The sequence below is a fragment of the Dromaius novaehollandiae genome, chromosome 7 (genome assembly GCF_036370855.1).
Source record: "Dromaius novaehollandiae isolate bDroNov1 chromosome 7, bDroNov1.hap1, whole genome shotgun sequence".
In the NCBI taxonomy this organism is placed as follows: domain Eukaryota; kingdom Metazoa; phylum Chordata; class Aves; order Casuariiformes; family Dromaiidae; genus Dromaius; species Dromaius novaehollandiae.
The window spans coordinates 28,315,090-28,340,992 of record NC_088104.1 but is presented as its reverse complement, the minus strand read 5'-3'; the positions used below and the strand labels follow the sequence as shown (position 1 = coordinate 28,340,992).

At 35.8% G+C, this 25,903-nt stretch overlaps 1 protein-coding gene across 3 annotated transcripts in view; it reads left to right on the top strand.

Annotated features, from left to right (window-relative positions):
• The window catches only part of CERKL (ceramide kinase like), a 63,175-nt gene that overhangs the window by 19,733 nt on the left and 17,539 nt on the right, over nt 1-25,903 (top strand). Inside the window, exons 1-4 of one of the 3 annotated variants that reach the window (XM_026110320.2) lie at nt 12,168-12,319; nt 13,661-13,729; nt 17,028-17,159; nt 24,078-24,141. In XM_026110320.2, coding sequence (XP_025966105.1) covers nt 13,699-13,729; nt 17,028-17,159; nt 24,078-24,141 — 227 coding nt within the window. In that variant the 5' untranslated portion in view covers nt 12,168-12,319; nt 13,661-13,698. Of the gene's footprint in view, nt 1-7,127; nt 7,371-12,167; nt 12,320-13,660; nt 13,730-17,027; nt 17,160-24,077; nt 24,142-25,903 lie in introns of those variants that run through there. The other 2 variants (XM_064515034.1, XM_064515035.1) reach the window with 2 other exon arrangements.

Here is a 25,903-nt window from a genome sequence, read left to right as displayed (position 1 = left end):
CCAGGAACGCAGAGAGAGATGAGGGGGTAGAATAAAATGTAGGAAGAAGCAATCAATTTTTTACCCTGAGTCAAGGAAAGAAGGCTGAGATTCTGGCCTCTACTTCTCAGACTGTTTTTAGTTAAACTAATTGCATTAAAAATACCACAGAAGGTACGTGTGGAAGTAGAGTGAAATGCTTTTGAGGTGAGTATCCTAATAATGCACTTATGAAAATGATACTCCCTTGTAAGCTTTGTCTTTCTAGGACCCTTATTCCTGCATTCCCTTCTACCCAGGAGGGCAATTTCAACAGGAATGGCAAAGAGCCTTCAGCCTCTTCCCACCTGTATCTGCTTGGTAGTTAAAACACTTTGCTAGAGGTGGCTGATACAGTTTTAACTACGCGAGGCCAAAAAGTAGTATAGGACTCAAGTCTCTTGCTTCCTGGATAAATATGTAAATAAACTGTTTTACAGAGGTGGTTGACCCTATTATTACCCTGTATTTCAGCCATGTTTCTTTTTTTATTTTTTGCTTGCTTTTTGTTTAAAAGGTGCAAAAATGTAGGCTGTCTACTATATATGGTCTGACCAGATAGGAATTTAAGCATAACTACTTATTATTTCTGGGTCCTAGCTTGTAGACAGGACAGAGGTCTAGCTGTGTAGTTTGTGGCAGTTATGGAATAAGCAGGAAAATGAAACCTATCTAATACGAGACTTTTCTAATAACGGTAGGTGTCCAGTGGCTGCCAAGTGGATGGTGTTCAGGTCAAAATTTTAGATGCATCTACTTAACATTGCTTAAGCTTGGCCTATGAATGTAGTCAAATTGTAAAGAAATGCCCTTAGCAAAGAATGGGTTATCCTTCTGCTTTTTGTAGAACGTGTTTAGACTTGCACAATACCATAAAGCCATTTTTAATATTGTTGTATTTGTCACATGTTTTGTTAGATTTTTTGGAAGAATTACTGAGCGAAAAGATAGATCAATGTAATTTCTGTTGTCTAATATAAGCCTTGATTCTACAACTGGGATTCACTTTGAAGATTTTTTTTTATTAGGTTGTATTGAGGTTGCATAATTGGAGCCTGAAGCATAAATTTGTTCAAGAGTATTTCTGAAATATCAATTCTTTCTATAATCTTATTTTTAGAGGTATCTATCTATGATAGTAGTGTAGCATAAGGCTGTTTACTTTGTCTTATTTGTTTCTTTTCTAAGCAGGAATGGCAAATAATTGTCAAGAGGCCTTTTTCTGCTCTATTAACAGTTTTGCTGGATAAGTAGTTATACAATAACTTAACGTTAGTTTATAAAGTGGATTTTTATTTTGCGACTCTTGTAAAGCTTTTGAATTGTTAAGATGTACATAGAATTTTAAGAACTTTGGGGAAAGCAGTGTGATGCCAGGTGCACCTTGTCCTGTTCTTGCTGACTCTCGTTCATCTGTCATTTTGTGATCTTTGAGTTGTTAGCAACGTAGAGTGAAGATGCACAGTAGATTGGCTTAAGCCATACTGACTTCCTGCTGATGAAAGGGGGCAGTCCTGGGCCTGCCTTCTTCCCTGCTGCATATTTTCTTATCGCTTTGAACCATCTGTGGTGTTTAAGACTTGGATTGAACTGATTTTATTAACCCAGCAGTTAAAAAATTAACCCAGCATAACAAACAAAAAAAGAATGGACAATCTATGTTGCCTTAGGGAGTTGAATGGACTCAAATTGTTTTTGCCAAGTGCCAGACATAATGCAAAGGGAAAGGGTTGGACCGTGCAGTCGTGACTGGTGAGTGCAGGTATTGGAAGAGGGGCTAGTGGTGTGATGTATTGGCTTGGCTTGGCAAAATGTGTCACTACCCCCTTTGGGTTATCTAGAGTTGGAGAATGAGAGCCGGTTGTATTCCCGTCGGGTGTTTTTAAGCTCAGTTCCTGGAGGAATAAAGCTCTTGCTGCGACTACATAGCTGGGACGAACAGTTGAAGTGAGTGTCCTGGTCTGGCTCTCCCACTCCGGAGGACCTGAGCTGCTTCCCTTCAGGACTTTGTAGTACTTCTTGCAGTTCCCTAGGAGGTCGTTACACCAGTCTGAGTGTCTTTTTCTAGACTAGGGCCTTGTCTTTTTTACACCATTTACAAGGACTAGAGTAGGGCAAAGGTGTTCTTTAAGGGAAAAATAAAAAGACCCTCCCACCCCACCCTGGCCCTTGCCCTACCTTCTCCCCAGCTTACTGTGGGACACTCTTGGCAAGCAGTAAGTGCGGTTTTGCTTTTCCTGCTCCAGAAGAGGCATAGCATCAAATTTCACCCCAGGTACTGTAGCTGAACTGTCTTTTTGGAAGAGAAAAAGCTTGAAAATTCAGAAGTTGTGAAAATAGGTTTTCTGTCTTATGTTTAGAGTATTTAAATTAATACTGAATACTTTAGATAATCTCTACAGTGATTCTCAACTGTTTTTGAAGAACGATCATTCTTGCTCCTTTCCGTTTCTCACTGACAGTCCTCAAAGTTGTAACTGAAAACCCTACGGTAGTTTCAGGAACCAGTTGCATGCTACTTATCATGCTTTGCAGACTACACTACAGGAATAACTGGCTTGTATTAATATCTGTTTTATATGCATTAGTTAAATATTTTCATATTAACTTTAAATATTACTGAGCCTAAACTTACAGACACATTGCCAATTACTAAATTAATTCTATTTATTTCATTTTTATTTTATATACAGTTATATTTTATTGTATATCCTCAATGGTTATTTTGAAGATTCTGTTCATGCTGTGTCTATAATATTGTTCTTTGCTATGTTTTCTTTGGTACAGTCATGTGGTTTTTATTTATAGTTATTTCTATTATGTTACACTGAAATCAAATATAGTGTTGAACTATTAAAGGGCATGAACTTTTTAAGAGAATCTCATGGGACAAAACATGTAATAGCTACATTTTATAGATAAACTTAAATGTGGTTAGATGACTTGCCAAAGGTCTTAAGAAGAATTCATGACCAAGGGAGCATAACCCATTTTTTTTTCTCATGTCCAAATCTCATGCTTTAACTAGAGAGCCAACTTTCCCTTTTTTTCTCGTGTTTTTCCAAGTACTACAGATATTTGTTACAGAAATTAAGCCATTAAATACCATTTTTAGCTGTTGGGCATCTATTGTAGGAAAACAGTCCAGTAAATGTTTTGTATTGTTGAAGTTCTGGTCTTTATATTTTAAAACTAAATTTCTCCTTACAAATTGTTCTATATTTCAGTAGTACTGCTTTTTTCTTTGTGTATGTTTTGATTTTGCTGTAAACATGAGATAATCTGTCTGTTTAAAATCTAGTTTAACTAATTAAAATTTAGTTTTCTATTTATAATTAAACTGTATTTGAGTGCTTTTGATTCAGCTCAGTGTGTGGTATATTTAGATAGAATTTTTTTTCCATTAAATAAGAGATTTGACTATCCTAAATAGCCATGGAAGAAAAAGTAGGATAGTCTCATTACTTGAAATCAATGATAGAATAAATAGGTGCATAAAACTTGTTAGAAATTCATGTATCAGGCAGGCTTATTTTTCATGCTATATTTGGAAAAAAGTGGACATGTGCAGAAACTGTGAGTACAATTAGCGTCAAGCAGATAAATCCAGCTCTAATCCTGTTTACGCTCTACATCAGACAGATGTGCTGAGATTGATTTAGACAAGCCCTTGGCTTGTATTAATTTTTTTTTAAGTGCCATATATTCTGTTTTTGTTAGATCTTTGTTAAATGTTAAGTGCTGTTAGTTTTACTCTTCCTAACGCCTGTAACCTACTTTATGCAGGTTCGTGCTCTGCTGTCATGATGACAGGGCAGCCTGGCAGAAGAGATTATCTTTATTCCTTGTAATTAAATTGACTTTTTTTCAGAAGATACAACAATGGGAAGTGGGTACTGAATTAAATAAATAGCATGATATCTAATAGATGTATACTTAAATCTCTTGCAAGAACAGATGGTACCCAGTATCTTTCTAAGTAATGTGAGAGGACAGTTAATGTCCTGAAACAGCTAGCAATAACCAATATGATACTAATGAACCAATAGGTTTTTTGAAGTTTAAAAAAGTGTCTCATGCACTATATGCTTTATTTTGAAGTAAAATTGGTGATTATGTATCAGAAATATTTTATAGATATAGCCAATGACTTAGTTTCTTCATGTAAATTTTTATACAATTTTATTGCATTTGTGATGATCTTTCTTAGTAAAAATAAAAGATAAAAATGCGTAAGAGATCTGTATGTTGGTTCAACTTTAGTAAGAATTGGCTGTCCTGATCTACCAGCTAGTTCAATATTTCCCGTACAAATTAAAATTGAGGATGAAGCTTTTGTACAATTCAGCATTCCTACAGTTTATATGCTTTCTCAAAGCTGTATCTGAAAATACTTACTCCAGTAGAACAATGAGAGCTGATTACTATTTTTGAAGGTATAATACTTTCTAGTAAGTGTTTTAATTTGCAAAAATTTTGATGTGCATGAGTAAGAGGTAGGTTTAAAAGCAAGTAAAATTGTAGCATTAAAGAAAAGACAAGCCTTACCTGTCTTATGATTAAATGTCACTTTATGGAAACTAGTTGGGAGGGGGTACAGAATATTCGAAGTCCTTCATTTTACTTGATTTGTGCAGAATAAAATGGCTCGTGTTTGTAATCTATTTGTGATTCTCATGCATAACAGCTGCATAACAGAATTTGTGATGTACACAGCAAAGCTAATAGATTAATCCAAAGCAGTGTTTATTTTAAAATATTTAAAAAGCAAGCACAGTTAACTTTTGCATTAGGGGAATAAATGGGGAATAAATGCTGCAGATCTGATTGCTTCTATAGAACAATTTTCATTATATTTCAGTTGTGTTTTTGCATTTACCCAAGTTCCTAAAATGTTCAGTTTGCATGCTGGTATCTTACATGTTCTGTATGTGTGGTTATTTTTGGAAAAAGATAAGCAGACCTTCTTGAAAATGCTGTTTTTAAAGTTAAAACAGGTCTTAAAGATATTAAACTGTATATGTAGTCCTAGAAAAGTGATGGAGGATATCTTTCAGCTTTTCATTTAAGGTATACAAAGACTATTTACTCCCAAATATTTCTAGACTAGAAATAGGAAAAAAAAAGTTTGGGGGAGGGAAACAAGATCTCAGACTTGGTAAATGTTAGTATTAAGATTGCCTGTACAATGTCCGTTCACCCTTTGAACCTTGCAAAATGATAGCTTAAATGTAATCGTTCTATCTTAATTTTTTTTCCCCTGGTCTGCTGGTTTCATTCAATATAGCTTATAGAAAAGACTTTTATACTACTAACTACAGTACTTTAAGCTTTGTTTGGGGGTCTTTTTCTGTATTGTTTTGTGCGTTGCCTCCTGTTTATTTGCTGTGCACTTTTGAAAATCTGCTCTAAAGACAATTTCACATGTGCTTTGATTATGGCATCTCTGTATTAGCTCAGTGCTCCACAAATATTTACTTGTCACAGTACTCCCATTAGGCATGGATTATTTTTTGCGTGATCTTATACCTTAGTAGCTGAGATATGGAAAAATTAAGATGGTAAAATGTAACAGATTTGGAGAAAGATGTGGGAAATGCAGTAATGTCATGCTTCTACCTGCAGTCGGTTATTTGGGATGAAATAGGGAAAATACCATAAGGGTTGGTCAGGGGTTGCTAGGAGAGGCAACACGGCCCGGGCTGTAGCCCTGTTAGCGCTGCAGAGCTGCGCTCCCCGGGAGCTCCTGGTCGGGGCACCATCCCTGCCTAGTCCTGGCTCAGGAAAGGAGGCAGAGAACTGCCAGTGTCAAAACTCTCATGAGAATCGATGCAGGTTTCTTTGCCTGCTCAGAAAAGATAGATCTTTCCAAAGCCTGAAACGTACTGGGTACTGAAAAAGGCAATGTATTTTGCAGCCGTGTGCGTGCAGTGCTATCTGTCTTCTCTAGGAAGAACTTAAAATCTTTGGCAGCTTCTCCCTGGAGCTTCAATGCAGCCTGTGGTAAATATTCATCAAGCAGAATCTCTTATGGCTTTTGCTATTGAGAAAGCAGTTGGCTGAGCCGTTCTTAGATTTGAAAAAGGTTTCAGCCTTTCCTTGCCTTGGGCTGCAAAGAGACCTTTCTTTATTGGTCTAGCTTGTTGGATCTGCTGTAGCTGCATAGAAAGCAGAGGAGCTTTTCTCTTGGTGTGCAGGAGAACATCTGGTACCTACAGGAGTAATGTCTTCTGTCCTTTGCTGTGGCTGTCTGATTTTGTTTGCTTTAGAGGAATCACTGTCTTGCAGCTGAAGGGAGCAGAAAAGGAGAAGCCTGTACCGCAGTGGTTCAATCAGTACGTCTCCAAGAGGCATGCAGGACCAGTGTCATTAAAGCGATAGTGTTAGCAGCCACAGGGTCTGTGTGTGTGTGTATGAGAGCTCCAAGATTTTAAAACAAAACATACAAAAAATCTTCCCCAAAACAAAAAGCCACCTGTAACCGTTATTTAATGTTCCAGCCTAATGCAACTCTTCTGCCCTCCCCTGGGTTGAGGGTCTTAAACTGTCACAAGAACTCAAGGCTGTTTTACTTTTTTTTCTAAAGTGAAGTTGTTACTTGAAAATGCAAATAAAAAATAAGATGGGTGACACACTTCTGGATTTTTTTTTTAGTATTTGATAAGCTATTTTGTAATATCCAGTCTTATTGCAGAAGACAAGTTATACCAATTAAAACAAGTATTTTGCATGTAGTCAGTAAGGGTCATAGCATGCTTTCTGATCTGAGAGCTGTGATTTAGGAGAATAGAGTGAAGAACTTGATTTTTAAATACAAAAAAGTGCTTCACTGCTCTTAGTGCATATGATTTTACTTAGTTGTTTGAATATCAAAAAAGGGGATAAATATCTTTGAAATCATGTTTGTGTAGCCGGATTCAAAACCTAAATAATAGAAAATTGGTGAAATACAAGACTAGTGATTGATGCCAGTGATGTTCAATAAACTGCCACGTAGATATGAGTAGATGCAATGAGTGAACCTACAGATGAAGACATTAAAATAACTTTTTTTTACAATATACCTCCTAATCATGTTGATAACACTTTTTTTTTTTTTCTCCCTACAGGTGATTCTGTTACAGGCTTACAGGTTAAAGAGGAAATTATTGAAATGAAAGATGTCTTTTCAGTAAAACTGAAACGTCGTCGTTTCGTTGGACAGAAAAAAGGTGGCACTTTGTTGGGTATCACAATTTTTAAATGCTTGAATAAAGAAGAAAAGAAACTGACGGACTGTGCTGTCCATTTACATAACTTTAGCGAAGATCATTGCCATTCATGGTTTAGATGTCTGAAGGAAATTGTGAATGGTAAGTGCTCGGTTGGGGTTGATTTAATTATGATTTCAGACTCGTTTCTGTTGGCTATACATAGGGTTGAATGAAGCTTAGAAAAACATTTTGCCTGGAAAAAACCCACAAGTATGGTACTAAAGATGTAAGTGTTATTGCTGGGAAGTGTTCTTTACTACAAAAGTTGTATGCGGTAAACTGTAAAATTTAGGAGAGTGACAATAGTAAATTGACTAATGCATTTGTAAAAATTAAACAAGTTAATGCTATGTCTTGGAATTGCTCAAACACTGTAAAAAATAAGTAGTTTACTGTATTCCAATAAAAGAGTCTTCTGAGAAATCTGTTTCTTAAAGAAATAAAATATATTGATCTCTTTGCTCAGAATTATAGTACATTTAATGATACTGCAGTTAGTCTTTGGGACTCTTCAGTGGCCATTCAGGAGCTCCCACCTGATAGCCACACTGAGTCTTTAAGAGACTAATGGGGAAGGCTTTCCTCTTCAGAAGTTCACAGGTGAAAATGCTCTTTGGGCTCTGTAGGACTCTTACAGTCTCTCTTAGCTGGGCAAGTCGACAGCTGTGTCGGTCACCTAAAGCGGACTCCGCATAGAAGGTACTTGAAGAGGGGAAAAGCAGATAATAATCACAATCGGTGAGGAAAAAAGGAACTGGAACTGTTGTTTCTTAAATATGTTTATAAACATTTTCTTCAGTTCTGTTACATCAGCTCTTTTAAAATTCCCTGGTGAGGTGGTGAGGGAAGGAATGAGAGCAGTCAAGGCCTACTTGCCCTTCTGAGAGTGAGGGCATGGGAAGCAGAGAGGAACAAGAGACTCAAAATGCTCTTGGTAAAAATAATTGGGTTACAAGGCACCAGAACATGGAATCTCTGTGGAAAGTATGCTTTGAGGGACCACGGGTACTGCAAAATTGCTTTGGTCAGTAGTCCCCTAGGCCAGGCCTGTCCTTCCTGGGAAGAATTTGTCCCGAGACTTCTTTAAGGTTCTCCTGGAAAAATGTCATTAGTGGGACGCAGCCTTGGGGATGAGGTGAAGGAGTTAGTACTTCTCTGTTAAGTAATAGTCGTTACTGACTTGATATGTCATTAGAACAACAGTAACATAATTTAAATTTTATTAACTACTGTTGTAGCTTCAGTATTTATCTGTTCAATACTCACTGCAATGTCGAACTTTTCTGTAGATGCTAAAAGCAGGTTATTAGACATATGTAGTGAGTGTATGCTGAAACAACTTGATGTAAGGATATCAGAGATGTGGTAAATCATCCAAGCATATAAACCCATTAGATTTATCATGATGTACACTAACAGTAAAAAGAAGGCAACAATGTTTTCATGTGTAGTCTTTGTACTCTGTGTATGATATCTTTGGAGGACAAAGGTTGCATATTTCTATTCCAAAAAATACACGTTATCTTTGCTAATTAATTTTTCTTCCATGTTAGAATCATGGGAGAAAAAGGTATAACTTGGTATCAAGTATATTGATACTAGCTAGTGATGAGGGGCAATACATTATTTAAAAAATATCTTTCTGTGTTTGCCTAGGTCAATGATAGTTTCAGGGAGCCATATTAGCCACAATAGTTCCCCCCTCATAGAAGTTGTATCAAATTTGAGAAAGTTAGTTTCCTTTAAAAAAAAGAAAAAAAAAAAAAAGAAAGAAAGAAACCCTAAACTTTTCACTGTAACTTGATGCCACCAGTTTTGGAAAGACACAGAATATGGTGCATTAGTGATTTTAAAACAAAAAATGAAACAGTCTGTTATATCTCCAGAATGCGTCTCTGTTGCAGACTATAATAAATGAGTTTGTTTACTACAGAAGAAAAACAAGGCCTCTTGCGACAGACTATTAAAACTCTAGCTGAATTGTTAATATAAGCAAGATTACAGAATACAAATCTTGCATGTCTGCAATGTAGAGCAAAAACACTTTCAATAGTGATTTATATTGTACTTCTACTTCCATTTAATTTACTTTGTCCAAAGTGGATATTAGAGAAAATAAAGTAACATGCATATTGATGCTGCATGCTTATATTGTTCGCTTACAATTTATTTTGGCTTTTCCAAGTAAAAATGTGTATTTTTTAAAAAAGTGCCTTCCCTCACCCCTCTTGAAAGGCTTTATCTCTAAATATCTAAATCTGCAGAAGCGCCAAGATTCTTGCAGATCTCCAGCTACCCATAAAGGCAAGGACATTTGCATAAGGAGCAAATGTCTGTTTTGTTCCCAGATTACCCTCCATCCATCAGGAGCAGTGATACCATATGTTCACAGAAAAAAGCTGCAGTATCTCCTGCTCAGGTTGCCTTGACTTCAAGGTGCAGTCTCTCTTTCATTGCTTTCTAATTGAAATCCACCTGAACCTGAAAAAAGCATTCTGTGCAGTGTTGCTGTTTCTAGTTCTTCCTTGAGTTTTATCTTTCTCTAGGAGTCAAACCTTGTGCAGATTTTTCTTGATCTCTAAACAGTGCATTATTTTTTTCCTCCTTTTTATTTCAGGAGTCATCAGGAATTAGAACAGCAGCCACTTCCTCCCATACAATTTAGTAAAATGCATTTTTTAAAGTTCTGCAATTACAATAGAAAGCAGTTTTCTGCACTATTAATTTTTGAAGCCTGCGTAAGTATTTGAGCTGCCTTTCTATCCAGAAAATCAGCAAATCCTCAGCAGCATTTCCACATTCAATATGGTAGAGAGACATCAGCAATTCAAACAGCCGTAGTATAGTGACAATATAATTCACAAAAAATATTCTTCTGATTTAAAAATGTTTGAAACTTTGGCAGGAAGTTCCCAGTGAGATACAAATATAGACTAAAAGTTTAAAATGCAAAGAAGTTCTGTTGATTCTTCAGTAATTAAAGTCATAGTAGGTTCCTTGATATCTCTGCTTGAAACAGTGATGAATTCTCATAGTTTTTCCCACAGCTTGTTTTCAGAATAGTGCTGGTCACATCTTCATTGATGAACTCACAAACTGGCTCCTTTTTTGGGTTGCTTATGATCTGCAATATAAAGTTAAAATTTGATCTTTCTAAAATACTCAAATTTTATCTGTACCTTTTTTCTGTATTGAATCTGATAAATAGGTGAGTTTTCTGATTAGCTGCTGCATTTTAGCTGAAGGTTCTTACTCCCAGGATGGAACAAATTAAAAGCAGGTGGTTTACCAAAGCAGTGCTTATGCGTGTTTGGCTACGGCTGTCAATAAACATGGACTTTTATTTGCCATAATGGCTAACTATTACTAAAACGTCTGTCTCTAGTAACCGAAAGTACATGTAATATCTGTCTGTTCATCTCTCTGTTTAACTGGATTTGAATTTTTTATGCTTATACGTTAATGAACAACAATAGCAAGTTCATCACGGATGATGTGATCGAGAGTTGCATTTGGAGATTTGTTCTAGTGAGGACTTCAACTGTCTCCTGAAATACTGTATACGCAGTTTCCCTTCTGTTGTGTTTTGTGTCTGACAGGAATGCTTCTTACATGCTTTTTCCTGTTCATTCTTACCCTTTTTATAAGGGGTATCCTTTGTTGCCTTGAATTTGTGTTCTGCAAACTTCAGTTTAAAGTCTGTCTAGGTTGTGATCTTTTATGGAGCATGTCATCATATAAGTGAGCACTGAGATATAGTTAGTCAGAATTATGTTACAATGGGTGTCCTTATGCTTTTTTATGTCAGTGTGACGCGTGCTACCATCCTCCCAGTTTTAAATAAAATCTTCTTTTCTGCATAACTTTGCTTTTGTTCAAATGCTGGCCTGCAAGGTATGAAGAATGTGGTGTTCAGAAGAATTACTATCTTTTGTACAGTGCATATTAAACTGATTTAAAATAACCATTGCCATCTTAAAGCATGCACCTATGGAGCCAAGGTTCTGGACTGGTGGCTTGAAATCCCTAAACAGCAGCTTAAGCAGTTTCTGGTACGCTGTTGAGCTCGTGTCAGACCTGCGGTGCACCTGACTTCATTATTTCCATGTGTACATTACCTCTTATGTATTGCACTTATGGGCATTTGCAGCGAACATACTGTGTAAGTGAGATTCACTGTTTGATTTGGAATCCTCTGTGCACGCAAGTGCCCGCGGTTGCTGACAGGGTTAACACAGGCCTGGAAATAAGAAAAAATAGATAATCAGCAATGCTTGCCCATTTTCTTGTTTGAAAAAAAAATTAGCTGTGGACTTATACTTGTTAACTTTTGATTTGAAAGCATTTTACTTTAAAAACCCTGTGTGTAAATTAACGAGGACAATAAATACAGTTGAGAATAAATGATAAAGTAGCTAAAAATTCATTAAGTGCGTTTTATGTACTGTTCCGTAGTACCTTGTCTCATGGTGGGATTAGATATGAGTGTCTCAAACTTCATGCATGAAGTTTTAATTAAAACCATTAATGTTAAACATTAACTTTTGTTAGTTAATATTAACAGTGGTGTCTCCATAGTTACGCTTACAAATCTGTTTCGTGTTATTAGCTTTCCTCAGGTATAATATTCTTCTTGTTGTATAAAAAACTTATAAATGTATGTAATAATGACATAATTCCAGGCTCTTAACTTTTGTAACATAAACCCCTTTCCACAGGACTAAGAGCAGAAAACAGCACAGATGTATGTCTGAGCGTAGCGTCTCCGCTGCCCTATGAGCCTTTGTTTTCCGAACACCCTGATTGACCCACCACCCTTCATGGTTCACTGATTCACTTGATAGATCAAGTTTAAACTAGTGCATATTAGCACATTTGTCAGTACTAGAGGAACAGTTGGCCTTGCTGCTTTAGACTGCTGGTTCGTTTCAAACAGAGCAGCTACAGAAAACAATAGCAGAATGCGAGACAGGAGAGCACCAAAAGGCTGACAGACTGAAATCAGTTACAGGCTGTAGTAAAGAAGATTGCTTCATTCATATAGATAAGTTGTGTGGTTTTTTGTTTTTTAAGATAAAACATTATTAGTTTAAAAAAAAGTATATTTCAATATGATTGTGCAAAAAATTCCTCTTTGACTAATCTTGTAGCTTCTTTTGTTAAATCTAGCTGTTTGGTGTGTCGTAACACATCCAGTGCACACTGGGAATGGTAAATAATTTTTGTCATGATCATTCATGTCTGTTGGCACAAGCAGGACTATGTCATTAGTGTACCATATTTCCACTCTCAAAGATATTAATTGAATGCCTTGTTTGTGATACCTGTTTCTATAAATAATGGTTCCTTCTTAAAAAATTGAAAAGTAACATTTAGAGAGTAATTCAAGTCATAAAGAGACTATTGTAACACTTTTAGCCTGCAAATTCATTTGGTTCTTGAAAAAATCTCACTAGGATTTATATTAACTCATCTATTTTTCAGTAATAGCTTAATATATACAATCAGTTGCTGTTCTTGTTTTTCTTGAAAGAATATCCGGTAAAAGAGTAAAATGGAAGAATCCAATTAAGTTTCCTCAAAAATTTGCAGACTCTTCAATTAGGAGGAAAAAATCCTGTTTCTTTGCCTGCTCATGTTCGTTTAAAACTTTATATTGCCACTTGAGCCTCAAAAATAGTTCTACATTTCCTGTGTTAAATTTTAAGTGAGGTATTGATGTTTACTTTTCTCCCTTCAGCTTTCACCTAATGGTTGTTTTGTAGTAACAGAAAACTAATTGTAACTCGCACAATCTAGGTAACAATTCATTAGTTTTGCAGCATTGCCTGCTTCTGCAAAATCTATACTCTCCTATTCTCTCCCCTCTGCTTTGTGTATTGTTAGATATATGTGTGTATATTTATGTTTAAAAGTATGTTTTACTTATAAATCTTAGACTCTCTAATGAGTTTTTACGATTTTATGGCACATGGTTTTGGAAGGAGTTGAGCGTTTAGGGCCAGTTGATCACAAGTTCTTGTAGAGAAGATGAGAAACATCAGAGTACACCTATGAATGTGGCTAAATCACGCCTATGTTAAATCAGGAGCCCTAATCCTTGTAGTTCTGCATTCAATTTCTCCTAGCAGTTTAGGCAAAATATCAATTCACAGAAATGATTTTTTCTTAATATAAGTGTAGTTGTATGTCTTCTGAAAGACTGCAGTATTACTTTGGCAGATTTCTAGTAAATGTCTTGAATTTACAGTCTTAATGATGATGGCTATGTTTTAATAGTCTTTGGGCCCTTTTGTGTTCTAGGTAGTCTTTCTTATGTGTTGTAGCCACTGTGATTAGGAGGCACACTGCATTACATACTTGCAGTACTTATGTTTCTGTTTCCATAGAATCCTGGAATAATTTGGGTTGAAAAGCGCCTCCAGAGATGATCTTTTCCAGCCTCCTGCTCAGAGCAGGTGAGCTTCAAAATAAGATCAGATTGCTAATGCCTTGTCCAGATAAGTCTTGAAAATCTCTAAGGATGGACATTCCACAGCTTTTCTGGGCAGCACGATCCATGGCTTAACGGCCCTAGTTGTGAAGAATTTCATATTTTCTTATTTCAAATTGGAATTTTCCTTGCTGTAACTTGTCTGTTGCCTTTTTGTCCTCTTGCTGTGTGCCTGCAAGAAGTCTGGCATGGTCTTCTCTGTTACACCCCGCATCAGATGCTTGAGGACAGCAATTACATCTTTTTTTTTTTGAGGCTATACAAACCCAGCTACCTCAGCGTCTCCTTGTAAGTTGTTTGGTCCAGCCCCCTAACCATCCTTGAAGTGCTCCATTGGACTTACTCCACTTTATCAATCTTGTGCTGGGGGACCCAAAAGTGGACAGCTCAAAAAATGCTGAATACTAGGGCATAATCAGTTCCCTCGATCTGCTGGATATGCTCTTGTTAACACAGCCTAATATGCAGTTGGCTTTTATGGTGTCAGTAGCACACTGCTTATCATTGTCCACCAGGACCTTCAGGGTGCTCTCTGAAGAGGTGCTCTGTAGCCGGTCAGTCCCCAGCTGTACTGTTGGGGTTAGTCCAGCCCAGTTGCTGGACTTTGCATTTGTCGTAGTTGGATTTCATGAGGCTTTTGTCAAACCCTGGCTAACTGAGGTCCTCGTGAATGGCAGCCCTGCCCTCCAGCACATCCAGTGCCCTCTCACAATTCCCTGTCATCGGGGCCTCGGTGACGATGCGTTCTGCCCAGTGTCTGAGTCTCTGAAGAATATTGTGCTGCTTTTTTCAAAGCTGGCTAGCATCAGTGGCTAATACTTGTTATGTTTTATACTGCATAGAATCACTAAAGATGATAAAGTATTCTTGAACTGTAGCAATTCCATGTATATTAGTTACCAGAAAATGACTTACTGTTTTCTGACTCATGAAAAACAGCTGTTTTGGAATAGAATTACTAGGGAAGCATTCTTCTTGCCTGGCATGTATCACTGTTTTTTTTTTTTTTTTTCCTAAGATGAGTATCAAGAGCTTAGATCTCCTTTCCAGAGGGGAGGGAGAAAGAAGAAGAAGAAGAAAAGAAAAAAAGGAAAAAAAAAAAAGGCACAGATTCAGTTTTTCCATCGAAGTTCTTTGGAATGTATCTTGGTTACTGATGTCATTTCATGTTGTGCTCTCTGTTTTTTGTCTAGTGCTTCTTTGTTCTCTTGGTGGTACAGTAAATTTAAGAATCATGTCCAGGATATGAAGCAGTATCTATAAAACACTTTTAAACAGTAGTTCAAAGATTAAACTTTTTCCTCTTAGGTTTTTTCCAAGTTAGCAGTGGAAAGTACAGCAGGTGGCACATCATAGAGAGCTCCCCAGCATAACGTTATTAAAGAAAAATGTTTGCCTTGCTTCTAAACTGTCTGTGTTTTTTACTTCTTGTATCTAAATTTGGGGTGGGGGAAGGGGCATAGTTCATATGACTAGTGAGCTTGAGAACTTAAACTGTATCATTTTCTTTATTGTTTTTTTTTTTAATCATTCTCAAAGATAAATCAGGCCAGTGACTTCAAACTGAAAACCAGAGACTGATATCAGCAAGCTCTTAATGTTGAAACTGTTTGACAAATTCTTTAGCTGGGCATAAATAGGGAATATGTTCCTACTTAAGTGCTTTTTTCATGTGCATATATGGCTTACTTCCTGAGGATATACATTTTTATGTAGGCACTAAGGACTATTACTAAAGGTACTCCGAATTTAATAGGATTAATTTGCTGTGCAGTGACATGGCACTGTGTATAAAATATTGCCATCAAAATGATTAGAAATCTTGGTTTTATATGTACATTCAGGTTATAGTAGTGGCAAACTGGTCCAGAAAACTTCCTTCAGTATCTTTAAGAAATCTTCCAGGATTTACCAACACCAGCTGGATAGAAGTGCTAATTTTCCTTTCCAGAGTCTTTGATATGTTTAAATAACTGAAAAAATAATCTATGCGGCTTTTATATTCATTATATTTTGATCTTAAGGAATATGTTCCCTTTGATGCTGCAATAGTATTTTGCTATAATTTCCCCAAGGAATTGTTACTTTCCAGGTGTTGAGGTAGAGTGAGAAATAGGTGTATAAAGTCCCAGGCAACACTTCGAAGGTGATGTGGCTGTAAAAATTCAATTAATAGTCTGTACAGGACAGGAAACTGTGTTTTCACTTTTGGTTCCTTTTAGAGTTGTGGGCCAAGACTGACTTTTTTTTGAACGTTGAAAGCATCATACTCAACAGATGGTTTTCATTTGACTAAAACTGATAGTATAATATGATACTAAAGGCAAAATTAGAATTTATACGTGAATTCATTGAATACAAAATTGTTCAAATCATATTTTTAAATAACTATCAAAGAAACAGTAGCATTGCATGCCAGCACTTGCCTTTTAAAAGTCAGTCAATCTCATTGAATCATGACAGCTGCAAGAATTTTAGGAAAGAGCACTTGAAAAGTAGTTTCATTACTGTTTTGTATGAATTATTTACTATTAAACAAAAAAATCATGTTCCAAATAGTAAACTTACTTTCACAGAAGAAATATCATTGGATCAACATGCAAGACATAGTACTGCTTGTATGGCAGTATTTCTTAATGTTGCTTTTTCAGAATTCACATTACTTGAAAGAATTAAATGTAACTTTTTTTTTAATAGATGACAAATTCTAGACTTTTGAATTATATTGCCAAGTTTCTTATTTCTATGTATTTCTTCTGACCTCTTTTAAGATGAGAAAATTTCCTTTACATTGTATAATTTGTAGTCCCAGAAAAATAAAAGTATTGGATTTGTAGAATCAGTTCTGTTGGATATTATTGACATTTGCCTGCTGGAAAATATTTTGCATTTATTTCCAAAAATGAGTTGTTGTTATTTTTTTTTCACTCTATCTTGTAACTTCTCCACATTCATTCTGCTCCTGTATCAGCATTAAGCTAGGATATGACATATACATTTTTTTCTTATCCTCGTAACCTCTTGGTTAAAGCACAAATCTTTTTTACTATTTATTAGCTGTACATGCAAGTAATCAGAATTTTGCGCACCTTACTGTAACTTTGAGATAAATAGCACACTTCCAGTAAGAGGTTGACACTTTTTTAGACTGTAATGTATGTCTTCCTAAAGTCCTAATAATGCTCCTAATATTAAAAATTCAGTTAAACTATAGAAACAGCTGGGTTGTGTATATTCTTAAATGTTTTGTGTTTTCTTTTCAGGTTTTCAGAACAGACCAAAATCCTTAAAAGTTTTTGTTAATCCAAGCAGCCACAAAAGAGAAGCTACTCATGTTTATTATGAACAAGTTGCGCCTCTTTTTAAGCTTGCAGACATCAAAACGGATGTCACGGGTAAGTTGCTTCAAAAGCGCAATTTAATCCTTCTTGAAACTAGTACTTAAGCATGCAAGACAATTTGAATTTACTGCTAATCCTTACTGGCTTTGTCTGCAAGTAGTGTATTTGTAACTGTGGTTAATACAATGCAGTATATTTTTGTTTCAGCAAAAAGGTTTTAATAATTCCATTATTCATTGAATAACTTCCCTCTATGGATATCAATACAAGTAATATCTTTTGTGCTTTTAAAGCAAGCATCATATAAAAAGAGGAGAGACCGCTAATCTCTGACAGTCCTGTGTATGTTTGCTTATGAGTTGTTCCGGAGTTCTGACAAATTACAAAGTGTCCCTTTTCAGAAGGCAGGTTGTATATTAGGACAGATTCCTTTGGACTTTTCTCCAAGCATCATGCAAGCCAGTTGCTTCAGTGTAATAAAAGTGTTGATTTGTTTTCCAGCAACAATTTGGGGATTCTTTTTTTTTAATTTAATCATTTTCCTCAAAACACTCACTTTGACTAGATGTTTTTCCCAAATCATGTAAGCATAAATTATATTTTTAATGTATTGAAGATCAGTTGGGAATAGTGGAATATTTACTGCTTCTATTCAAATAATAGTTAAGGGATCCAGACAGTATCTAGGTCCTTTCGTGGTGATTCTTTGCAAACATTTAGATTTTCAAAAACTTTATAGATTTGTTTAGGTCCTTGGGCCCTTAAATGTTGAGCTCGAGGGCAACTCGGTTAGTTTTCTGGTTTCTTTACCATATCTATCTCTTAATCTGAACATTTCTTTAAACTCAATGGAACTTCTGCTTGCAACATACCTAGAACATGATTCTTATGACTCTGAAGAAAAGGAGAAAGGACAACAAGAAGTCCTTCATCTCTTCTGCTCCTCCTTCCTTTACAGCAGTATCCTAGAATACAGGAGGAGAAGAGCTTAATACATGCTATTGCAGGCCTTGCAGGAAATGGCAAACCTTAATCCTGTTCGGTCTAGACAATGCATTTCCAAATAATCAGATAATACAAAGACTTCCAGTTAAGAACAGCATAGGGCATTGATAGCTTCTAAGTATTTTGCCAATAGAATGAAATACAGACCCCCGTATTAGGCACTTTTATCTGTATATTGTGCATGGGAGAGCTCCACAGCCCTGACTCCAGTTGCCTCCTTTCGGTACGCTGCGTAGCCAAGGGTGGGCCTTTAGCACAGCCTTGTCTCTTCAGTGGGGCAAGTGTGAAAGTACGTCTTTTTAGTCCTGCGTACAGCTGGGATCTGTTGCTCAGCTCCTTCTGAAAGTCTGACCTGCTTTCCTAATAAGTTTGTGACGGATATCCAGTACTAACAATGCAAAATGATACAACTTTGGAAAAGTACCTTGGTCTCTTATACAAGGTGAGTAACCGCAGTGAACAGGTAGTGCTGACTATCGACAAAAGAAGAGTTGCTGCTTTGCAAACAATGGCAAGGGAAGAGAGGAGGAGTTATGGCTAGATACTTTCTTTATGTATTCAGGGCTTTTCTTACTATTTAGGGCTCTGTCTGAAGAAGTGGGTAAAGGGCTGGAGACCAGTCTTTTAACTCCTGAAGATATGGATCCGCATGTCCCACTTAGCGTGCTCTGTCAGGCTGTAGAACGCTTTCATGTTTATGAACTTTTTTTTTTTCCTCTGGACCTAATAATCTGAATTCCAAGTTGGAAAGTGGATAGAGGAAGGAGAAAGCATGTAGCCATAGCTTCGTGGCTGTGGCCCTTTTCTGAGAGGGAAGCAATGTGGCAGAAGAGGGAGTTTAGCTCGTATCATTGGCTCTGCTGGCAACTGAAATAGCCAGGAGGCTGCTGCGTGAAGGGGGCAGTTCTCCTCGTTCTTACTTGGGCAGACCCTTTTTGAGAGAAGTCATGGTGCAGCTGCATTTTGCAGTCAGCCATGTTTTCTAAGTGTATATTACTTCTCTTCTGAGAACATCGATTGGTCTGACAGCATAAGAGGGGCTTATCTGAAGAATATGTGATTTCTGGATTCTGGCTGAGTTTCAGGGATAGCCTAGAAGCCCGGCTGGTTGGGTCCTGTGGTGACCAGGGCAGTTCTCCTGGGGCGCGGTGGCACAGCGCAGTGTCTGGGGAGCACTACGGTGTAGATTCAGCGCTCTAGTGATGCTACCCTCTGAGCGGCAGTGGATTCCAGACAGCAGTTCCGGATTTAAGGCCCCAGTTTCTGCCTACGGTCTGCTTTGTATTTCGTTGAATTTGCCCCTTGGCTGTTTTTTTGATTAACTTCTTGTAGGAAATATAACAGGGAAACAAAAATTTTTTCTTAGAGCAGTAAAATGTTAATGACCTGGTTATTACTTTTGCCCCCTTCTGTGAAGAGACTGAAATTTATGCTGCATCAAATTTGGTCACAAAACCCACCAAGTCTACAGGGAAGCGGTATATAGTATTTTACAAATAATTTTACATTCATCGTATTATAGTTCCCTTTAATACACTGCTGCTATTCTTAGGTTATGTATTTCATATCCATGTGAAGTGTAAATTCTTTGCAAGATGTTTTAACCAAAAAGGCTTTTTCCTATGTCTGTTGTAATTGGTTTGAAAAATCATCAGTTCCAGCTTAGACAAAGTGCAAGTCAGATGGGTAATCCTATAGTCGTCCCTTAAACTTCTTGTGAAATCAGGACTTCTTGAGTTAACAGGCCAAGAATTGTTTTGGGCAAATCTGACTTAGATATGAAAATATAATGAAGCCATAAGTGTTTGAATATGAAACTTACCTTGCTAATTTTAGTATATGTATATGTGTTTTTTTGAATTATTCAGCACATAATTTAATGTAAAATCAGTTGAAGATTGAAGATTGACGCACAAGAATTAAGTGTGAAAAGGAATTCAATCTCTGTTAGAATTACAGTGGTGTGATTTCTTAACCGCAGATTTTTCTTAATCTTTTTTTTTTTTGAGAGAAGAGAGACAAGGCGATGTCAGCAGCTTTATATAAGTTTTAAATATTGCATAGACATATATTTCACCTGCAAGACACAGATGATGGTGTAAGCAGATTAATAATAATGCTGCCTCCTTAGAAGTTGAATGTAGCCTTGTCTGGTCACAGTTTTTTAATGGTGCAAGCCTGAGTAAGAGACGACTAACTCAGAATATGTCATGTTTTTAAATTAGCTATTTTTTTGAAGTAACTATTTAAAAATTATCCACCTTTTATTTCCCTACTACCGGTTAGTGTTTTATTATTTTTACTATGGACGTAACCTGGTTTGTTAAACTTTTTTAAAGGCAACATTCTCATCAGCATTACCATAATATTACCATTTTAGCAGTGTAATGCCAACTGGAATCTCAAAGCTGAAATAATAAGCCAAATCTGTAGTAATAGTTATATAAATTGATTCATACAATTTAATATAAACTATGAATGTCATTGGTTTTAAAACCACTTTTTTGTAACTGAATAAAAACAGTTTAAAGCTTTTACTTCTTTTCAATAGTGAAAAGAAACTTTTGATTTTAGCCAGGTAAATGTTTAATGGTTTATCATTAAGATAAGGTTGTTTTGGCAATATCCAAATGCTACTATGCTTATTAGCTGCCTAACACTCCTCCTACAGGCAAAATGAGAAAACTACATTAGTTTTAGGTGCTTGTAGAGAAGTACATAAAGTAAATTGAATAGGTTTTTTTCCTCAATTGTTTGGGATTTTGTTTGTGACATTGGAGTGTCACTATTACTAACTTTCCAAAAGATTACCAGCATTTACATATGTTGCGCTGTACAAAGATGTATTAGGTATTAAAAATTGAAGGCTTTCACTACTCAGTCTTTATGCTAAAGATTCTTTTTACTTTTAGACTTTACACATATACACCTTTAAAGCTTCAACCTTATTGTATACAAAAATCATAATGCAAATTAGAATCTCTGAAGTGACTTCAAGCACGGACACAAGGCAAGACTTAAAGGTTACTTAAAAAAAAAAAAAAGAAAGAAAAACCCTTTGACAATAGGGTGCTGAAATACAGAACTCTCTTCATGCAGTCTTGTATTTTGGTAGCTGACTGTTGATATTACTATTTACTATTTTTAGTTTCTACATGATAAAGCTGCCAGAGCTTATTTTTCATTTCAACTTTTGTTGAAATAAAATGTTCTTACAATTTTGGCATAGTGATGTTCCTTCTTACACAAGAATATACAGCAAGCAAAAGGCATATAAGTTAATAAGTGAGTTTTGAAGTAGTATTTACCTTCCCTAATTACCTGCTTTTTTTTTTTTTTTTTTTTTTTTTGGCAAACTGTTTTGCACACTCCAGAGGTTTTAAGTTACATGGAAAAAACCAATATCCTTGAAGTACTCAATGCAATAGAAGATGGGAATTAACAAATTTAAGTCTGTGAAATAATTACAGTACTTCAGCACTAATTAAGGGACTAAGCAACTTTTAAAAACTGATATTTATACAGTCTTCTAAGAATTTGGCAATTTTGAGCACTGCAACTGGGATATAGCTTTCAGGAGAAGAGTAGTGAACTATTCTGAAAATCAAGTTCAACAAAAACTTCCCCTAAATTTGGGATGCCTAAAAGTATAGACAAACACTGATAATTGGAGCCAGTATTTTAGAAATATATGACAGTCTTGCCAAGTCTCAACATGAACTTAAGAAAAATAAATAAAGTAACTTCAACAGGCTCCTAGCTGTCAAAAGAAACTGTCTCACTTCTCTTCCTCATTTTGAGTCTTCTGCTCCCATTTATGCACAACAACAAGCTGGAGGTCTAGGGAAAAGCAGTAGAGCCTTCCTCCTCCTTCCTCCCCTATTTTTAAGACAGTCACAAAAGAAAAGAGAATAATTCAGAATTTGGGCCAACATCATCAGTTTATACTTACTATACACTTTTTCTCTTCCTGCAAGTGTTAACACCAGATAATCTGTTTTTCTCATTAGTGGTTTTAATCCTATTGGCATTAGTCTATGACCAGAGTGCCAGTATTCATACATGTCATATGGAACTGTCCGAGGTTGTGAACGGCTGAAATAATTACATGTTGCTTTCCTCTATCTTTATGTAGGGACTAAACTTTTAGCTTTTTATTGGCTGCATGAAATACGGTGTTATAATGTTTTGGATTACGTGACTCTCTATTCAGATAAGATACACCATCAGTGCCCTTCTTTCAGTTGTTATTGTTTGAGACTTCATATGTGCTTTTCAATTAAAGTTGGCATTAGAAATGGCTGGAAAAAAGCCTTAAGAAATATTTTTGTGGCATAATTTGCCTCTGAGCATGTTTTCTTTTACAAAATAAAATATTATTATACCATTTTAATTGTTTCTTTTTGAATGAGCATAATGACATTTAGTTATGAGTACAATATAATTTGGTTACCAACTGTATGTTTTCATGGGAGGATTTTCTTTCACAGTAATGTAATGGTAAGATGTTTGAACCTTTCTGAATTTACAGACTAAAAACGTACAGTATAAAGTTTTATCAGTCACTTTTTTTCACATGCTACAGATGCTGCTAAAAGGTTAGTTCCTATCTCTAAAAGCAAAGGAGAATGCTGTGATACCTTAACTACTGTCCTATCTTCCAGAGGAGGTCCTGCATGAAAGTAATGCTGTAAATAATTCCTGAAAGCTATTTTACTGATAGGTGTTTCTTTAGCAAATTGATAATTCTTTAACTTTGATATGAAAATAACTCTGATTTTTACTCAAGAATTTCCAGAATACCAAACGTTACAACTTTATCAATGGAGTTTGGGAGATTTTAAAGTTATCTGCCGATGCACAGTTGTATACTGTGGAAAAGTGTAGCAAATTTTATCACTCTTATTTTTATATATATATAAACAGAAAATTATTGATGTTGAAGAATATTCTATATATACACTTAAAACACACACACATGTGCGCGCACATATACAAACAAACACAGGAAATGAATAAGCATTAAGTTTTTTCCATTCTTGTAAGCAGCATTTGAGTAGTTGGTAGAAATACTACGTTGTAACAGGTACAGATACGGCATGATTGTTGTAGACACCAAGGCTAATAATTTTAACAATATTTAGAAACACTGGAGAAAAGGCTTCAAATATGCTAGCACCAGGGACAGACAAGCATGAAAGATTAATGTAATTTTGCATATAATGATGCACATTCTTACACAAAAAATCCATCTGCAAGTGTCACGTCAGTCAGCAAAAATCTTTGATGGGTGGATGCAGCTGGGCTGTCTCTTCTGGCAAAGCTGGCCTAGAAAATGCTAAATGTAGTTATGATGCTTTGTGCCATCTGTAGTATGCCAGTTTATCCTGCCTTCGCTGGCATTTACAGTACTACATAGGGTATCAACAAACACAGAGACATCAATGTAGAGTGACAGATTCATTTCCTCCAGAGGCTATGAACTCTGGTGTATACTTGTGCCACCTTCCTCTGTGTGTTATATTCTGTTGTCACTGGTATTTGGCTTGATTTCATATTTCTGTGTTTAATTCCTCATATTTTTTGATTTAGCAATTTGCATATTCTAACACAAAGGCAATTAAATTTGATTGATACTGAAATATTTCAGTCTTAACTGAGGATAGGCATACATTTTCCTGAAGTTTACCAACTGTCAATGCTAAAACTTCTATTTTGATGCAACAAACATTTTCTTTAATTCTCTGCATTTAAATGCACCACATAGCCATATGTTTTGTGTCAGCTAAGTATTAATATCATGTCTTTGTAAGAGTAAAATATGCATACCTTCTTATACTTTCAACATATTTAATGATCAAACATAAATTCTGAACTGATTTAATGCATGTTCCTTATGTTAGAAGGACAAAACTAAAAGCTCTTAAGTTACCTATTCTGATATTTAAATAATGTTACTTTCCACAGTAACTGAATATGAAGGACATGCTCTTTCAGTACTTAAAGAATGTGAACTCCGGGCATTTGATGGGTAAGTTGGCATGTGGTGTTGAGTGGTAATAAGTTCTATAGCATCAGTTTTTGTTTGTATTCCATCCAAAACTATGTCAGTAGATTTTCATGAGTTACTGTTTCAGATAAATATTAAGACTGAGAAAAGTAGTTCCCATTAGACATTGTGGGTTTTTTAATAATTATTGCTTACTGACAAATAGGTATATATGTCTGATTCTTGAAAAATAGTTAATAAATGTAAAGCTTTCTTCAATACGTTTCATGAAAGCTGCAGCTTCTGTATTTCAAGAATGACAGAAGCGCTCTGTATTTCACTCCATCCATGCAAATGGCTCTTAAAGAGAATGTTTTATCTAAAAGTAACTTGAATGTCTTAAAAAAATTCTAAAAAAACCCAAAAAACCCTAAAGAAACACTCAAACTTACTTGAAATCCAGAATGGAATTGCATGCTCAGTCACTTAAAGTGTAGACATATGGAACAATCCTGCAATCTTTGAAGCATTTGGTTTTTTAATATTAATGGGAGCAAATTCAATAATAATAGTTTTGTGTACTGTGGAAGTCTTAACAGCAGTCACTACAACTGTTATTTGAATGTTTGTTTTCCTTGATTTTTTTTGTATGTGCAGTAAGCCATACAAGAAGGTTTAAATAGTGTTTTAAAGACCCTAATAAATTTCTAGTAGTTTCAGAACAGCCTTATTTACAAAGTTAGGTGAGCATGTATATTTGAAAATGTAAATAGGTATTACAAATTCTGAGGATAATTTATTTCAATTTAAGATGGGTCTTTTGGGGAACTGGTTTATCCCAGGAAGCAGATGTAAAGACAGAGAGGGAAAAGCCTGCACTTTATTTTCTTGCATGAATCCCTTCTACTCTGAATCATATTTTATTTGTTATGTCTTCTATCATTGGGTGAAGTCTTTGGAGTAGTTCTCCTGCAGGACTTGCCTGCAGTAGCCAGAACTAAAGGCAAAGAGGAACAGAAGAAGCTGGAAGACTTGAAGGTTGTTATACCTTCAAGTCAAAATTATGCTAGGATTTCTGAGGTGAAAGGATCCCTGCCCTGTCTAAGTCAGACCATTTAAAAAACAGGTTGAGGTTAGGAATAGCTTTGAGAAGAGAGCTGCTTTTTGCTGCTCTTGTGGCTTTTTTTTTTTTTTTAATGTGGCAATTAACTAAGTTTTATTATCATAAGTTAGGAGCAAAAGTGAAATTCTCAGTGTTCTAAAAAGGAGTTTTATATTTTCCAAAAAAGCCTGTCTTTCATTCTTTCATCTCTACTCATTTGAAAAGAGTCATCTTCTGTACTGTTTTATGTTATTAAATATGTAACTTGGGACTCTTTTTTTTTGGATATAAGATCATTGGAAAGATGAGATGGAAGGGTAATTCTTTACACTGATGTACCTAGAGATGCCTTGAATTGCTGTATCCAAGTAAAACCTACAGAGTCTGATAGGATGAGGTCAGTGTTCATATTATGATAAAGGATTGACACTTTGGAACAGAAAGCTAGAAGTATCACTGATTATCTTTGCTCTCTCAATATATTACCCTGCCGTTCTGACCGAGCTCCTGCTTTTGAAGTGTTGTCTGTTTCAGATGGACTGAAAAACTATTTCAAATAACAGTGTATAAAAGGCGTGGCACAACTTTTTTTTTTTTAATTGATTACAGTAGGTGAGCTGTATAGCAAAATACAGTTGCTAATCTTGAATTTCATGCTGAAAGAGTTATGATTCTTCACATGTGAAAACAATAGTAGATTGG